This window comes from Anabrus simplex, chromosome 3 (genome assembly GCF_040414725.1).
Source record: "Anabrus simplex isolate iqAnaSimp1 chromosome 3, ASM4041472v1, whole genome shotgun sequence".
NCBI classification, from domain to species: Eukaryota; Metazoa; Arthropoda; class Insecta; order Orthoptera; family Tettigoniidae; genus Anabrus; species Anabrus simplex.
This window is the reverse complement of record NC_090267.1, coordinates 131,693,538-131,713,355: the sequence shown is the minus strand read 5'-3', so window position 1 is coordinate 131,713,355 and position 19,818 is coordinate 131,693,538. Positions and strand designations below refer to the sequence as shown.

The window sequence follows — 19,818 nt, the reverse complement described above, 5'->3', positions numbered from 1 at the left end:
TCCTGAGAGTCTCATGAGGCATGCTTTTGTGAGAAAAGCATCGAGACGTTCTCATCATTCTCGAGACATGCGCTCTCATTTCCCATCCTTAACCCATACACAATGGACAGGTTTAGGATGACACTGATAGACCATCAGAAGGGAGAACTGTTTATCAGACTAGCATAGACAGATACAATGGCTTCCTTATCCACCATCCGGTGACAAGTCTCAACTTCACTAGGAAACCTTACCCATACCAGAAGTATATCACAACACCTAGGATAGGCAAACAACAATCTTGACTTCCTTTATATTTTCTTCCATTAACATCTCAACATAATCACCTTTATTTTGAGTAATCATCAGAGAGCAACATGAAAATGATATGGGACTTGTGATGTATTGTTTTTAGAAATGGATCACACTTTTCTTTGCGACTGGATGAGTTTCGTATGTTCGAGTTCCGTGAAGGGTTGCGAGTCAACTAAAAATCTTGATTCCTGTAGGGACAGCAATAATTATAGTGGCAGAAGTAAAATCGGCCCATGTGTCTACCTGGCTTCCTTTTTCCTGTTTTCTTGACTAACGAGTGAAACCATCCCAAATCCTGGGAGAATTAAAATATACACCTCTGGATGTCCAAAAAATCAGAAAAGGTGTTGGTAGAGAATAGGATCCCCACCTTCAGCAGGGTCAAAGAATTAGGTTATACATAGGGCTAGAGTAAACATTATTAATATACTGTAGAAGTAAATACAGTCTTTTTTTGTTTAGTTTAAAGGTAGATTTGAAAGGCAGAATTTTGAATATATGAAGGCTTGATAATAATAGTATGAAGCTTTGAAATTTAAATTATAAACTAGGGTTAGATACCCTATTATTTTAAATGTAAAATTTTTTACCTGATTAGTAATAGTTAAAATTCTCGAAACTCAAAGAATTTGGCAGGTGCATACGTTAGTGCAGTTCGTACACACAGCTTCATCCAATGAATTCCTGACTTCCTTTTACTGCCTCATAGCAGGTAACCCCTCTGATTATTTTGACTCGTCTGTAACAGCAATCATTCTCACTACCTCCAGCCAATCTACACAATTCCTTACATATACCACTCAACTACATTAACCTGCAAACACTGATGTATGGGTAATTTCACAGGTGAACGTTCTTCTTTCTTGCAGAATATCGGTCTCGATGGCAAGCTCACCACATTAGTTTTGCAAGCACCTAGATTTCTTTTCTTCCTCTGTACTATTATGCTGGCAGAATACCGTACCCTTCTTGAAAAACCTCAAATTATCCATGTATTCCAACTATGATTTCCTATCTCCATTAAGTCTACTTGCCAAGTCAGCTGGTAAGTGCCATGGCATCATATTTGTCTGTTGTTGAATAGAACAGTTACATCTGCTAGTTTCCTTGTTTTTATAACACCCTATTTTTTCTTAATTTTCAACTTCAAAAACAGAAAAAGGAACATTAGTGTTTTTTAAAATCCAGACACAAAGTAGTTATTTAGTTTATACTTCATTTATGCAAAAAGTAATACTGTATTTGCATATGTAAACAGTTTGAAACAAACTCTTCTTGTGCTAAATGAAGTGTGCATCAGGTTGGGTTGGAGGAAGTTCTCTTGTTCATTACAGAATGTGGACCTTGATAGTAGACAGAGCACTATGGATAGTCAACACAGAACTGGATGTATTGGATATCACTAGCAAAAGCTGTTTTAAACTTTGTATGTTTGATAAAGTATAGCTTTTCAAATAATGAACAATCACATTCTACACTCTGCTCTTCACTGCCCGTTAAGGGCACCTTGTAATCTCATAGTTCCTTATCTAGTGGGCCATTCAATCACATCACACTGACGTTCGAACTTACACTCTTATTAAATCGGAAGCAGGAAGATATTCCAAGACAGGCACGGCACATTATGTTTGGAACTCCTTTTAATTACCTAGCTTTTTCATCCTTTTACCCACTTAAATTGTTTAAAATGTGCCATGTTCTTAACATGACTAAATTTACCACATATTTGTAGTGTTTTAGTCTTTTGTGTATTGAAAAGGTGGACCCACAAACACATATTCTTTAAGAATTAATATTCAAGGAAAAAGGTAATATAAGGTTAGTGACCATGACGAAGTTCATCATCATCATCTGCAGTTTCCAGCTGTTGGCCGGGTCTGCTTGGAACATAAGCCTCTCCATCTCCTCTTGTCTTCCCACCACTTCTCCCTAGTCACTCTTGCCCAGTCCTCACCTCTTATCTGTACACACTCTTCCACTCCTTTTATCCACCTGTCTCTTGGTCTTCCTCTTGGCTGTTTACCTGTTATCTCCATTTCGTGCATCCTCCTCTGTATCCTTTCCTCCGTCATTCTCTTCATGTGTCCATACCACCTAAGTCTAGATGCCTCTATCTTATTCTGTAGTGGCTCTTCTTTTACTATATCTCGAACCTTCTCATTTTTCATCTTATCCCATCTTGTCACTCCTATCCTGCTTCTCAGAAGTTTCATTTCACTTGCCTGTATTCTATTCACGACTCTCTGCCTCATACGTCATAATAGGTATATAGTACGTCCTGTATATCGCCGTTTTGCTTCTCTGAGGGACATCCTTGCTCCAAACCAGGCTTCTGACACTTTTCAGGAATGCTCCTGCTTGTCTTCCATGCTCGATTATTTCCTTATCATTTCTTCCACTTTCCTTTATGATACTTCCTAAGTAAATGAAACTCTCTACCTTCCTAAGATGCTCCCCTCCTGCATTATCCCTCTCGTAGGTCTCTCTTTTCTAGTTATGATCACTATCTCGCTCTTTTGGGTATTAAATTTCATTCCATATTGTTCCACGACATCTACCCAAGCACCTAACTGTTCATGAATATCCTTTTCCTTTTCTTCCCAGACTAACAGGTCATCTGCAAACATCATCACTTTCATTTTTCCTTCTCCAATTTTCCTTGCCACTTTTGTCATTATCTCGTCCATTGTTACTACGAAGAGCAAAGGTGACAAAGCACTTCCTTGTTTTAATCCACCTTTTTGCTCAAACCAGCCTGTTCTCTCTCCTCCTATTTTCACACAACAGACACTCCCATTGTACATCTAATGGTTGCATTAGGGTTAAAGTATATTATATTTGAGTTGTAATTAGTCTGGTTGGAGGTGTATTAGTAAGATTAATATGTTTATTTCAAACGGATTTGAAGGCCTTAATTGCCTATTCTTCGGTTTCTTTCTTCTCTCTTTCTATGGTCTGTTCCTCGACACAGTTTCTCTGTAAGGCTTCCCCATACCTTGTTTCTACACACACGGTCATAAGCTTTCTCAAAGTCCATGAAGTATATCACAAGATCCTTACCCCATTCATAATGACTCTTGTAGTTGCCTTACTGCAAATATAAGGTCTACTGTGGACCTTCCTGATCTGAAACCATACTGCTCTTCTCTTAACTTTCCTTCCACCCTCTTTCTGATTCTATTCTCCATAATCTTTTCAAACACATTTGCACAGTGGCATATCAATGTGACTCCCCTACAGTTCTTAAACTCTTTTCTATTCCTCTTCTTGAAAATGGGTATGATTACCCCTTTCTTCCAATCTTCAGGGGTCTTCCTTTCATACTACTTTCAACACACGATAAAGCCACTGTTTCCCTATTTCTCCTGCTGCGTTCATCGTCTCAATACTCACTTCATCTAACCCTGGGGCTTTCCCTCCTTTCATCTTGTCCAGTGCTAGCTCCACTTCTGCCCATGTTAAGTCTTTTTCTTCTTACATATTCCTTACTTCCTCCCTGCTTCTACTTTCCTCCTCAGGGCATCCTTGTGGGTTTAGTAAATCTTCAAAATACTCCTTCCACATTCCTTTGAGTTTCTCCATTTCCTGCACTTCATTTTCATTTCTGTCTATCATTAAACCATCTTCCCTCTTACTCTTGTCCATTCCATACAGTATTTTTTTATTTCCTTTGCTATCCTCTTCCATCATGTTTGTCCACTTTTCCATCAATTCTTTCTTCTCTGTTACGTTTTTAGCTTCTTCCTTTTTCGTCTTATATTCTTGTCTTGCCTCCGTTGTCACCACACTCTGAAAGCTTTATTCTTCTCCCTGACTGCTGCTTTGACTCTGTTGTTCCACCATGGGGGGTCCTTGCATGTTTTCCTGGCACTAGTTCTCCCACAAACTTCCTCTGCAGTTTTTACTAGTGTTCTCTTGAAACTTTCCCATTCCTCCTCTCCTGTTTTTGTATCATCTGTTGGTACTTCAATCTTACTTTTTCCTGATATTCTTCCTTGGTTTCCTTTTCCTTCAGTTTCCATATTTTTATGCGTCTTTCTTGCTTCTCTGTTCTCTTCCTTTCCGTCATTGTTCTCAGTTTTATTACCAGTAGTCTGTGGTCAATATCTATAACATTTCTATTCATTTCCCAGTCGTAGATCATGTAATCTACAATGGATTTCCTAGACCAATCACTGCTATACCACGTTATCTTATGGCTTTCTCTCTTTTTGAACCACGAGTTCCTGATCATCATCCCATTTCTTTTGCACATTTCCTTATTCCCATTTCCCCATCCTTCCGCTCCAAGCATGTTCTCATAACCCTTCCTTTCCATGCCTACATGGGCATTCAAGTCCCCCATTACCACGTTATTTTGTCCATTCAATTGTCTCTCCAATTCTTCCTCAACGTCATCTTTATCTTGTTGCATGCATCCTGCTTGTGGAGCATACACTTGTACAATTTGCCATGACAAAGTTATTGTTCCTATTTTGCACTTCCCTTATTGTGGATGCTGAACCACTATTGGAGGTTCCCTATCCAAGATAAAGTTTGTGCGGAGTGCCTCCTTGTTGGTGATGTGATCTACCCATGGGATTTTCAACATTCTGTATTTCTCTCCTTCCTCCTACATCCCTTCCACACTTGTGTCCCAGAACTATAGCTTGATTAGCCCACAATGTCATTATCTATTAGCTTCATTTCCGTGTTGATTGCTACTACAACATAAAAAAAATTTAGAAGCCTCCACATTATCAATACAATATTTATTTACTATAATGCAGTAAATTCAGTACCGGTTTCGACCCCTATGGGGTCATCCTCAAATGACACACATTAAATTGGTTTCAAAAACATCACATGTAAGACATTACACCTTCATACAACTGACCCAATTAAACCAAACATTAAAAAGTTGCTTATTAAAATAGTAAATGGATCTTTTTCTTTGGCTTAAAAAGTACTTGTTATGTGAGGCATATCACCTCATTGTACATAATCTACTAAACATCAAATGAAGTTTACACTTGTTTACACTAGTGTTTGTAAAATTGTTACATATTTACAGCATTTATCGTCTTTAAGAATATGTATAACTAAGTTTTAGACCCGATGTAACAGGCTGGTTAAAAATGGATGAAATGGTAAAAACAAATAAATGGGTCCAATTTTTTGTTCTAATTTGTACTGTTTGTTGTTGCTGCACTGTACTTGTAAATTGGTAAGTACATCGTGTATATATGCTAAAGTTGAAGCTTATAATTGTTTTTCATTCGTTCCAATTTTCCTTGACTACTGCTAGTATGCAGGTGATGAAGTTATCTTGATATACAGATGTTATTGTGAAGAATTGCGTGTGCCATTATTAAGTTAAATAGTGCTTATTATGAACTGAATTTCATTTGATATGCCGTACATCTTGAAGTAAAGTTTAAATTATGTTGATGTTAGCCAATGTACATTTGTTCTGGTGATAAGGTGAGGGCTTCTTTTATGTTGTAGAATATGATATCTTTAAGTAGAAATAATTTGTATAAGAAAAGGCGTGTAATAGGCTGTGAAAATTGAGTTGTGTGTTAAAGTACTTACGTTGAGTGTTGGCACTGTGTGCGCTGCACGGCTGCACGTCGAGATCAGTTACGTGTTATTCTGGGGCTGTAGTTCGCGGCTGTGGAGGGCTGGGTGGAGCGCCTGTGGAGGGAGCGGGACTAGAGTAGGGAAAGTCTTTAGGCGGTTCATTTGTATGTGTGAGTTGTTGTTTCTTAATTCTTTTCAAATAATAATTTTTTAGAAGGGGAATGACTGTATAGAAAAGAATGTTGGTTTTTTCTGTGATTTCATTTAAGTTGAAATTTGGGTTGACGTACTGGTCTAAGTTTATGTAGAATTCTCCCAATATACTGAGCAAGGGGCTCTTAGGGTTCGTGTTCAGAATTTGCATGTCATTGTTAATATTTGTGAATCTATGTTTTTGGTCATTAATATGTTGTCCCATGGCTGAAAAATGTCTATGTTTAACTGCATTGTGTGTTCGTTATATCGTATCTGAAAGTTTCTCCCGGTATGCCTTATGTAGCTGGCCTCGCAGTCATTACATTTCAGGTGGTAGACACCTGAGTGGTTGTATTGATTTATGTTGTTGACTGATTTGGAATTGTGTAAGATGTTAGTATTGCTACGTGTGGTTTTGTAGGCTATTTTCAGGCCTTGTTTTTTAAAAAATGTTAGTTATGGAATGTAGTTCTAGTTAGCTTGGTTTTAGATTGGTTTTTTTATTTTGTTAATGATCTTGTTGATCATTTCTTTTTTATATCCGTTCTGTCTTCTGTCTTTCCCTACTCTAGTCCCGCTCCCTCCACAGGCGCTCCACCCAGCCCTCCACAGCCGCGAACTACAGCCCCAGAATAACACGTAACAGATCTCGACGTGCAGCCGTGCAGCGCACACAGTGCCAACACTCAACGTAAGTACTTTAACACACAACTCACTTTTCACAGCCTATTACACACCGTTTCTTATACAAATTATTTCTACTTACAGATATCATATTCTACAACATAAAAGAAGCCCTCAACTTATCACCAGAACAAATGTACATTGGCTAACATCAACATAATTTAAACTTTACTTCAAGATGTACGGCATATCAAATGAAATTCAGTTCATAATAGGCACTATTTAACTTAATAATGGCACACGCAATTCTTCACAATAACATCTGTATATCAAGATAACTTCATCACCTGCATACTAGCAGTAATCAAGGAAAATTGGAACGAATGAAAAACAATTATAAGCTTCAACTTTAGCATATATACACGATGTACTTACCAATTTACAAGTACAGTGCAGCAACAAAAAACAGTACAAATTAGAACAAAAAATTGGACCCATTTATTTGTTTTTACCATTTCATCCATTTTTAACCAGCCTGTTACATCGGGTCTAAAACTTAGTTATACATATTCTTAAAGACGATAAATGCTGTAAATATGTAACAATTTTACAAACACTAGTGTAAACAAGTGTAAACTTCATTTGATGTTTAGTAGATTATGTACAATGAGGTGATATGCCTCACATAACAAGTACTTTTTAAGCCAAAGAAAAAGATCCATTTACTATTTTAATAAGCATCTTTTTAATGTTTGGTTTAATTGGGTCAGTTGTATGAAGGTGTAATGTCTTACATGTGATGTTTTTGAAACCAATTTAATGTGTGTCAGCTGAGGATGACCCCATAGGGGTCGAAACTGGTACTGAATTTACTGCATTATAGTAAATAACTATTGTATTGATGAGGTGGAGGCTTCTAAATTATTTTTATGTAGCCCACAATGTTACGTTAGTCCTATTTACTTATGAAGTTCAGTGTGGCAAGACATCAAATTGATAACTACTTCAGATCTTCACTGTTAAGTATTACTTTCAGAACTTTCTTTCCCACAAAAAGTTCTGTTTTAAAAAAACTCAGCCCAGATATTTGAAATGATTAATATTAAGAAATATATATTGTATTAAATTTCAAGCTTTATTTGTACACTTACAAATATTTATAAGTACTAATGTGGTAACATTTAAATGTTTAAACTGTGAAACTTAACTTCTTCTTCAACAAAGTTATAATTAAGAAGTACACTCTGGAAAGGAAAGGTAAAAATCACAGTAGTACATTTTTACAAAAACATAAACCATTTATTTAAATCACTTTTAATTTAATATTAATGGGATCAACAGCCAGTATTACATGAGATATTAAAAATGGAAATAATTCAATTACATTATGATGCACTTACTGATTTACAAATGTAGTTTTGAGTAAGTACATGAACTGAAATGAAACACTCATTTCCAATTCATGATAAAACAAGCACTCTTATCTAGTAGATACGTGTACATCTTATCATGTCCTACAAATGCTGTTGTATTGGGATTTTAAAAGATAACGTGGTTCATTAGTACCACCAATTTGTATTTGTTTCCTGATGTGCAGCACTGTCAAATCTTTAAAAAATAATAATAATAATCGAATGACCTCAGTGTTTAATAACAACCGTGCCTAGTGTTGAAGACCATTTAACAGGTGCATATTCAATGATAAATGGCTATGTATTAAATTAGGGTATACATTGGAAGAATAATCTTATAGAAATATGAAACTTAAAACATTTGTTAATTACAATACATTAGCAACCTGCTGTTTGAGCTAAAATCAAAATATTCTAATAAATTTGTACAAGTGATAGTTGCATGTGTTGGGGAAAAAAGAATAGCAAGGAAGCTTAAGTAGGACAGTCTTTCATTTCTTTTTTCTTTCCACCTGATCCAACTGACATTCACAGATTTAAATGTTAAATCAAGGACAGGGAGGAAGAGGAAGACATACTTGTTTGAACCAATACATTATAATACTCTATAGATAATAAAATATTATAATAACATATCCAGCATAAACTTATTGTAAATTAAATGAACACTAAATTTGAAATTCAGTTCTAAACTTCATGAATAGGAACCACTGACCAAATTATGGAAAGAAAAAAAAAGTAATATTTTTGAAATCAGAGTTCATGAAGTACAATATGTTGCAGTTAACTTCTGATTTCCACTGTAAAATTTTACAGTATTATCACCATTCCATAGTCACATGGCCACAATAATCTGTATCTATTCTCACTGCCTGTTACACTTACAACAATATTAAATATTATTGTCAGCAAAACCATAGTATATAATAAAGGGACTGCAGATAGAATTATCTGAGAAAGCAAATTTTAATTAGAATTATGTCTACAATGCTAACAGATCCTCAATATTGGAACTTAAAAATACCTCTTACAACATTCCATACTAAGTTTTATCAAAGACTATAGATATATGAGGGAGAACTGTTTTTAAGAAGGCCATTTACAAATATTAAATAATGATATATAACAGGGGAATTTTGAAACATGACTAATCATGAGATCCAACAGTATCTAGATAACAGATACAATAGACTCCCAGGAAACACAGTTTTGAGGAATATTTCTGTTAAATGCACTAATACATTAAGTAATGTTCAAACAAAATAGTACAGAAAACACTGTGACTGAGCTCACAAACACTGATCTAAACATTGCTAATTAGCGCACAAAAAGATTATTTAATATAACATTAACATTACCACTAAAAAAAAAAAGAGACTAAATATTAAAATGTAGTTTGGCATGCATGGATAGAACACATGAATATGAAAACACAGGCAAGATAACATAAAACAAACTCTGCAGATTATATAAGCTTCAATATTTCAAGACATACCTTTCATTGGCATTTTTATATCTTGACGAATTTCAATTTCTTTTCATTAAGAAAACAAATCTGCCAACTTGTCTCAGTTACTTCTGAGCTTGCTGGTGTTACCCTGAGGCTTTAAGACCAGATTCCCTCTGTGATGTCTCACAATTTTTTACACTGCAGTAACCAAGGATTTGAGCTGCCGAGGCAGCCATTGAGTTATCATGCTTATTCCTAATTCATCAATATGAAAAAAATCAGGCAGAAATTCATACAAATCTTAGGAAGAGAGGACAGTAGGAAGAGAGAAAATATAGGAACTCACCTGACAGAACACAGCAATAAGAAAATCACAAGCACATTTCACCCTTCAAATGATTTACACCCACCTTTCAGGTGTATATTTTCTAAAATATATACTTCCTCCAACACTAATTCACACACTGCAATATATTCAGGAAATAAAAGCTAAAAGTACTACAGAATGTAATACTCTTCCTCATGCATTTCATATAGTTTTACAATTCAAAACTTCTTTACATTCTTAGCACTAATGGGTAAATAGATCTTTCAACAGCCAGTAACAGCTAGAGAATTATGAAATTGTTCCAGACAACTCCCTGCAGTTAAAGATTATTCCTCATCCATCAATGCTGAGCACAAATGTGCAGATTTTATTAGGTAATCTGAAGTGCTTCCTAATGATCCAATATCTCCTGAAGTGGAATCTTCCAGTGCTCTTATACTGAGAAAGCCATATCTACTGTATATAGAATTATAAATGAAAATTCAAATAAATTGTTGAATTTGTGGAAAGAGAGAGAGAGAGCTTTTTTCCCAAAATTACAGAATGGAAGTGCTTGACAGAAGAATGATATGCCCCATTCCAGGATACTTCATAAAGGAAATAAATCCAGGTTATCTTTAACTATATGCCCTATGATGATAAGTTCAATACAAGTTGTAAGTTTCCAGAAACTTAATAATGAAAATACCTTAAGGATTAGGGATCTAAAATGAGGTAACCAATAAACCTTGAAATAATACTACAGACATGTTTTCTCATCTCTTGAAAACTGATGTTCACAAATGAGGTGGATTGTTTGAAAGAAATTATATATATACACGAGTTAACTCTACAAAAGGTAACTCATTCTTATTTTTAAAAAAAAGGCTACTTGTTTTTTGAGAAGAAGAAATAGAAGCCTTTTGCAGAGCTAATGACAAAATGACCTCCCCGACAAGAAAGCCAATACTAATCAACAAATTCCAATGTTCAGTGGAGAAAACTGATCATTAAAACGCAATAATAAAGGCAAAAGTGAGTTGTTGCACAACTGATGCTTACCATGATCTATATGACAAGCAGTGTTCATAGAAAATACACCAAGCCAAGTGATGCAAGTAAGGTAACCAACAAAATATAATGGTCAAGCTTTTGAAGCTTTCAAAATAAATATATATATATATAATTATACATTATCATGTCAAAACATTTTAGTTACAAAGATATTACAGATAGAATATTGAAGTCCATGAAGGACTATTTTCATAAATTATTTTTATAAAGAGAAAAATGTTGTTTCTGTGTACAAAGAGAAATACAAGGAATATTGTGGAAGACTTCAACAGCCCCAAAACAATGCATGCACATGTTCTGATTCACTGAAAATCATTATAAGCACAACTTCTTGAGCATGAAATGTATCACAGGAAAGCTCTGTGACCAAAAATTGCACGGTCATTTTCTTGTGGATGTATTTGCTCTCAATAAATAGATTTCATTTCATTAATCACGTTTCCTCAAGATTATTATGTAATATTTTGTTCAAATTGAGAGTAATATACAAAAATACGATCAGAACATTTAGACTACATCATTAGAAGTGGAGAGCTGAGAAAGGTTGAAAACAAGCAGATTAATGAAAACCATTGATTTTCTTTTTTAAATGGGTGCTCTTCTAGGATACATCAGCAGGAAAAAGAGGGAGAGATAAACGAAAAGAATCTATCCAATCAATTGCTAGAAGTGATTCTATTCTTGTTCAGTACCAAGCAATCTTCAGTAGAGGGTTTGTCAAGATAAGCAATCTGTATAAAAGAGATGTTTTGTGCTGTATGGGAAAGTTCTCTCCTCACTATGGATCATTTTATCAACAATTAATGACTGATGAAGATAACTCACATACCCTAGTAAATATGCATCCTAGTATGAATGTGAATAAGGTATTGATTTATAAAAACAATAATATAACCTAATATTGATGTTGCAATGATCCAAGATATTTTCCACAAGAAAAGTTTATTAAAAAGCAATCTGATTTGTGATTAGGTGTGGACATTTTAAGATATTAGTTGGGGTTTTCCTTCCAAATATGTTAACTTTGTTATATTACCTTGTAATCCTTTATAGTTGGGATAAAAAGACTGACATTTTTTCTTGAATGTCGACATCATGGGAAATTTTACTCCCAAATCTTTCAATTTCATAGTATCTATTTAATTAAACACATTTCCAGTTATTTGGTAATATTATGAAACTTTAGTTCACTTCCTATTGTCTGGATGCGGTAATATTATACTGTGGAGTATATAAGAGCATTTTCTTGACTCTGTTAAAAAAATAACCGCTGTCTTGAATGCTCATCACTGGATTAGATTTAAAGGGGCGCAATGTATTCAATATTCTACAATCACTGAAGAGTAATAACATTTTAAATATATCCTTTTTCTTCTAAAAACCAAATGATTTAATCCTATTTCTCTCAAGGAAATGAAGTCATTAAAACATTTATGAACCAAATCCATCATAGACCGACATTCATTGATAATCTTGCAGCCAAACTCATGATTAAAGCTGACCAAAATATGAAGAGCTTTCCAAAATTTAAAAAGGTAACAGGGTCAGTAAAAATATCTGTAAAATTATACGGATACAAAATTACAACATAGATTTTCATACAATATTTCAGTTTGTTCATTCCTATCTTCCATCTGAAATTCCACCAAAACTGAACAGTTGCCTAGAAATAATTATGTAATGTGGATTTTTGCATCATGAAAAAGGTATTAAAAAAGATGGTATTAATGAGATTATTTTGCAATGAAGTGCGCTGGCACAGACATTCAAAATGTTATATTTTCATCTTTAACATATTTACTTTTCTCCCAGTCAAAAAATTACAATCTCACTTATTCGGAAAACTGTGTTGAGAAGATTAACTTGGTTGGCTTAAGATTCAAGAAAACCAACACAAGGATGTATGTACACATCAATCAGGCAAACAAAGCAATGTATGTTAGCTCAATCATACACCCAGCCACACACACCAGACCATTTGAGCATTACCTACTAACTACATTACATATAAAACTTACTCCATAGCAAATAATTTTTCAACAAAAGATTTCTGAGACAGCATCTGCTTAATGCCCAACAGTTTAAAAGGCAAATAAATCCATTTCCTTGTTGTGGACTACTAACAAAACCAGACGTGATGGTAAAATTATGTTGGATTTTGTTTTTGTAGCTGGCTATTCTTATACACGCACACACTTTCTCATTCATTATCAAAGAGTTCAAGTTTGTCTCACAGCTTCAAAAAAAATGTCTACTGTTGTTAACACATCATGTTGGCATCACCATCCTGAGTCTGCTGCACAGAATCCTGAGAACAAAACAAAATACATACCCTACATAAATAGAACCAATTTAATTTCTCAACAATGAAGACATTACATTCAGGGCTTGAGACATATAAGGTAGAAAAAATAATAATTCATCAATTATCAATCACATTTTACCAAAATTAGTGGCATTTGAGAGGTGCAGTTGTATTAATTGATTTTAGGAGCTAGGGAAATGTTTGGATATCAGTTTCAAGTAAGCAAAATGCATTGCGGTGGTGTCAATTATTTTGACCTAAAATCGAATTGTGGGCTTTGATATTTGAAATATATTAAGCTGAAAACATATTCAGTAATAATTATGCAATGTGGATTTGCATCACAAAAAATGTATTTAAAAATTGTATGAATGAGATTATTAAGCAATGAAGTGCTCTGGCACAGACATCAAAATGTTATATTTTCATCTTTAGCTTATTACGTATTTACATTTCTTCCAGTTGAAAATTTACAATCTCACTCATTCGAAAAATGTGTTGAGATGATTATCTTGGTTGATTTAAGATTGAAGAACACCAACACAAGGATACAAATACGCATCAATCAGGCAGTGAGGAAAACAGACCATCTGGTATATCGCCACTGAATGCCCAAGAAGATTATACTTGAGGCCACGGGAAGATTTTGTGTGGGGTACAAATCAGACTGTTCAGTCGTTAGAAAAATTAGATTAAAATTCAATCTCCAAGAGTTTATTTGATTGTTTAGTGTTAATGTTTTCTAATTTTTTTTTCAATTACTCCATTATTTCTTTCCTATTTGTATGTAACTTATAACACTGTGTACTAGTAACAAACAAACAAAACAAATAAATAAATAAATAAATAAATAAATAAATAAATAAATAAATAAAGAAGTGGGTTAAGTCAGCCAGCAGACAGATTAAAAACAAGATGAGAATAAAACAAATCCAGGAAGCAAATTTAGGTACTGTAACAAAGATAGCGTATTACTAAAAACAAGCTTGTAGTTTTAATGCGTTAAAAACTCCCACGTACACTGCACAAGATTTGAAACACAGTTGCCCATGTGATAAGGCAGAGATATCACTCAGCTATTGTTGTAAACAGGATAAGGTTTACAAGAACACAACTTATTTATTTGCTTCACATAGAAATTTACAGGAATAAACATAAAATTGTCTTGAAGCAAAGTAGATAATTAAGCTTGAGAGAGTTTCTGTTTCTATACACTATGTACACTTTGAATGTATTTACACTTGTGGCTATCTTGAAAAGACAGTTCGTAGGAATGTTAAAGTTCGTGATAGTTGAAAACTATCAGTTTCACTAGCATAGATTAGCTAAGAGAGTTCCTTCTAACTTGCAGTGTGAGTTCATGAGCTTGCACTGAATGACAGCTATGTTCACAATTAGAGAATCTAATGTGTGTGTCGGAGCCTGAGTGAGATTGGGGATGTGTAGAGTACAGCATCGGGGCTCGACTGGAATGAAGGAACGGAAAATTGGAGCAGTGACCTGAGGTGAAACCTCATACTACCAGAATTCCGTCCACCTGGTCGAGACACATTTTTAAGAGTAGCCGCCTCCGTGTTCGACGTACAGTGTATTCTGGAGCAGGACACTGGGGAGAATCCTGGTGAGTGACAGACAGGGAGCTCCTTTTATACTGCCTCGACGAAACAGACACGCGCACTGAAGACTGCGCGTCGAGTCTCGAACTATCCACGCTTGCGTGCGTGCGGCTGGCTGGCGCTGAGCGGAGGACATACAACAGCTATGACGTCCAGTGATAGTGTATTACTAATGTTGGTAGTTAGAAATTAAAAATTCATATAAAGATGTCAATGCTGCAATCCCAGAACAATACTATACTGCTTTTACTTGACATCGCATATTAATTCTGATTATCTATATATATAAAATATCTAAACACTGACTGACAGATTCATCATCGCCAAACCAAAACTACTGGCCAGAAAGAAATGAAATTTTGGAGATACATTTACATTAAAGTGTAGGTGCTCACTAAGGAAGGATTTTTAGATATTCCATCGCTAACGGGGTGAAAAGGGGTGAATTGTTTAAATGAGTATTCTATAACTGCCTACAACCCCAGAAACACTGACATGATTTGATAAACTTCCACGGGATCTGGTTTTCTCTTAAGTTTTCTCTCCAAGAATCCAAAGTTCTGCTTGGCATTAGCTAACAAATCTCCAAGTTCCTGAGGATCTCAATGTAGTGGTGCTTTTACTTTAAATCTACCTGTCTTGTCTCATGTAAAGGAATTCTTAAAATGTTCTCCACACAGATGTTTCTTCTTCGAATGGTGATTAGCTGTGATTTCTTCCTGGTGCTAGAAACATTCAACTTGTGTATGCAGACCGACTATGGCTGTGAACAATGAAGTCAGTGCCTGTCCTCGTTGAATAAAGTGAGAAGGTTACAGCATCCACCCCAAGTTCCATGATTTGGACAGTTCAATGTCTCTTTTTAGATAGTTGTTTCTGGTCTCAATACTTTGAAAAATACTGTTGCCCCTAGCAGCAAATCTATTCACCTAGGCTGATAGAAGTCGGGATCCGCTAGAGTATTGTAATGTCATTAGGAAGTTGCAAATCCTTCAGTCTATTCCTGATCATGAGATGCAATCTGAACTTGACAGAAGTGACAAGATACTGCTGCCTTTGTATTACTGACTCCATTAACTGGAATACAACGGCAATTTAATTTGATACCCAACTTGTTCTCTAAATCATGAGAGATGAAATTAATCTGCAACCCACTATCTACAAAATACATGAGACTAGTGTGCTTTGTCATTTACATTCTTGTCATTTACAATGGCCGTAGACAACAAAACTTCAGCTTAAAGAAATGTAGCCTTAACTGAACAGTATGAATGTACCGACAGACTAGGAGGTAGTGCAGTCAACAATTTGTTTTGTGTGTAACGGTATGATGCCTTTTACTACAATGTTTACTACTTAGTCAACTTAAAAATTGATGATGATGATGATGATGATGATAATGATGAAGTTTGTTGTTTAACTTGTTGACGAGTGCATGTAACGATAGTCAATGGGTGCGCACGACATTTTGTTGTTTGGTCCCACATGAGGGAGCACGGCATTTGTCGTCTTAGACTAGTACTAAGAACTGAATTGCTTACTGACGTAATACGACATCTGGCAGTGTTTTTTGGAAATTTTTCAGTTATTTGAATAGTGTCGCTGTACAAATCCTAGTTCTGTATGGTGGTGGTCTCTGACGGAAATGCGTATACTCCCTAAAGTGTAAGAGTTTGGCACGCTGTTAGCCTACAGGTTACAGCAGTGTTATGAATGCCGCCAATATGGATAACTGTTTGTGCTCTTCGTAGCTATAAATATTTTTTGTTCTCGTAAATATAACTCTGAATGTTTCTTCTTTTGTAAATTACAAGTGATGCTATGGAGTATCTGGACACAAATGATAATATTATAGATGAACTAAATAGAGATATTAGTGAAGGTGATATATTAAAAAAGTTTTGAAATGACAGTGTTTTCTCGATCCAAAGTGTCTTTTCATGTGTCTCAAAGTCTCAGAAAGTTGTAATAAATAAGTCTATTATAATTTTTTTAAACAAATTTCTTACTCCCCAGAGGTTGTTTACCGTCCAAAAACATACTCGGATGCGGCCGACATTATTGCACGGCATATGCCTTGCGCACTCGTCAAAAGGTTAACGGGGCCTAACAGATAGGTCATCGGCCCCAACTCAAGAAATTACATCTAATTTCTGAAATTGAGAACATCTGTGTAGGAGGTGGTGGGAGTTTCAAAGCAGGCAAGAAGTAGACATGGTGATGAAAAATCAATGTGTTCCCCTTGAAAATGAACCCGGTGTTATTAGTAGTTCTAGCAGATGCCACAATGTTAAGGGTTTGACAGTTACTCTCTTAGAACTGAATTAAATTTTTCAATTTGGGTTGCACTTCACTGGACATATTATTTTCCTATTGTTTTCTTAACCCTTACCACTCGTCTGTCGGGTGAGGCTCAACATTACGATATTCCCGTTCCGGTCGCATGTCAGGGGAGACCCGACATGACATTTTATCGCCCACTGCTCGTCTGCCGTCTCTTAGCCGTCAAAATACACGATGATACACTGTACTGCCATCTTTTAGTTCCGCGTGGAACTTTGTAGAATCCAGATACTATTTGACAGTCAGTCAAAAATCTATTATTTAGATGGCAGTGTAGCCGTCAGCTGTCCACTCACGCACACAAAAGCCCGAGCGATAGTAAAGGAACATTGTCGCCATGTGCTCTTCTAGTCATATATATATATATATATGTCAGGCAACACATGAAACCACAGTATTTTCGCACCTCTGCTCCTAATGAATATATCTAATAGCATTTCACAATGCCTAAAAGCGAACTGACGATGGTCAGTTTCTGTACTGTAACCCAACATGTACCCGATGCTGACGGCTGGCACAATTATAAATCAACAGATCCAGATTTCAAGAAATCACCATTTATAGTGGCTTCATTATTATTTATAAGTTTCATATTCCGTATTGATTGGATTCAATGTAATAGACAAGAAAGATGTTCCACTGATCAATACTATTTATTGTGAGTGAATTATTGCACTAGTACCGGTTTCGGCCCTTCTTGGCCATCATCAGCTAGCACACAACATTTACAGTCATTAGACAAAATTACAAAGATGTTACGTTAGAGCATCTGGATGTCTAATGAAAAATGGAAGTAAAATATATTGCAATATGTTGCGTTAAAATATCTCTGATCAAAAGTGGTGATGGTTATAATAAACTAAAACCTATTGAGTGAGCATGGACATGAGTACATAAACACATTAAAATATATAGGCCACATCATAAGACACTAAAAAATATAGCACATTAAACACATTAAAACAGGGTATATTTTAAAAACGTCTATTAAAATTTGAGTTCATGTTGCGTAGCATTCATTCTTCAATCCTCTTGTAGTTCTTATGTTGATTAAGTTGTATTAGGTGATCAACGAGAATGTTCTATGGCTGATATACTTTGTATTGTATGTTATAAGAATTCTTGTCATTAAAATTTGAAAACTGAGTGCTGTGCAATTCAACTGTTGATGTACTCCAGTAAGATTTATATATACAGCGAGACAGGGTTTGATTTTAGAGCAGTTGGTGGCGACACCTCTCTCGTCTATGCACGTTATATGGTTGTTATCTGTAAAGAAAAGCTAATATGAGTATAGCGCGTGTATGAAGGAATGCCTGGATGTATGTGTGAAATGAAAAGAGTACTTACTATTGTTGCTGTGGAGGTTGTGTACCGATATGTTTGGAGATTAGTTGTGTTCTGCTACGAGTACGTCTGGGGCTCATGTTAGCTGTGTGGAGGGATGTTGGTGGAGGGGAAGGAGGAGTGGCTATTGTGGAGGTAGGGGCGGGGTTAGGTTTGTGATTCGTCGGTTTGTTATGACGTGTGTTTACTAATTTGAGATAGTCATTCTTTATTGCAGGAATGGCTTTGTCAAAGATGATACTGGTTTTCTCTGTAATGTCGTTAATGTTATGATTGGGGTTAGCGTATTGATCCAGAGAAATATAGAAATCTTCGGTTATGTTGAGCAGGGGGCCCTTAGAGTTTATGTTTAATATCATCATGTCATTATTGATGTCTGTGAAACTGTACTTAGATTCTTATACATGTTGGCCTACTGATGAGAAATGGTTGTGCTTTACTGCATTTATGTGTTCATTATAACGGTGAAGTTTCTGCCTGTACGTCCAATGTAGCTTGTGTCACAGTTGTTACATTTGATACGGTAGACACCTGATTGGTTGTATTTGTTATTGTTATTGACTGTTTTGGTGTTGTGTATAGTATTGGTGCTGTTGTGTGTGGTTTTGAATGCTATTTTCAGGTTGTGCTTCTTAAAGATATTAGTTATAGTATATATATTGGTGTTGTTGAAGGTAAATAGGACATAATCTTTTTTGGGTTTGGCTGTTTTGATTAATTTAGTTTTAGGTTGGGATTTTATTATGTGAATGATTTTGTTGACCATTTCTTTGCTGTATCCATTGTATTTGGCTATATCGTGGATTAATTTTAATTATTTCGATCTTCTATTGTCATTGGGATATTGAAAGCTCTATGTATCATACTATAATAGGCTGCTCTTTTATGTGTGTTAGGATGAACGGAGTCATTTTTTATGGTATTTAAAGTGTGTGTGGGTTTCCTATAGATCTTGCAAGATAAGTGGGTGTTGTGCCTGGTTATTGTCAAGTCCAAGTAATTTAAGGTACGGTTATTTTCAGTTTCTTTAGTGAATTTAATTTGGGGGTCTAAACCGTTAAGTTTGTCTAGTATAGTATCTGCATCAGTGAATCTATTATCTATAATTACGAAGATATCGTCGACAAATCTACACCAAAAATATATATTATCTATTATATTAATTGACGTGTGTTCTAGGTAGTCGATATATATTTCTGCTAATATTCCGGAAGCAGGAGATCCCATAGGTAATCCTTGTTGCTGATATATGGTATCATGAAATCTGAAGTAGTTATTGTTTAAGGCGA

At 35.3% G+C, this 19,818-nt stretch overlaps 1 protein-coding gene across 1 annotated transcript in view; it reads right to left on the bottom strand.

Annotated features, from left to right (window-relative positions):
- Window positions 1-7,952: 7,952 nt before the first annotated feature.
- The window catches only part of LOC136866061 (protein ILRUN), a 67,877-nt gene continuing 56,011 nt past the window's right edge, over window positions 7,953-19,818 (bottom strand). The window contains exon 5 of the mRNA XM_067142700.2: window positions 7,953-13,226. Within this exon, the coding sequence (XP_066998801.2) occupies window positions 13,179-13,226 (48 nt within the window). The 3' untranslated portion in view covers window positions 7,953-13,178. The remainder of the gene's footprint in view (window positions 13,227-19,818) is intronic.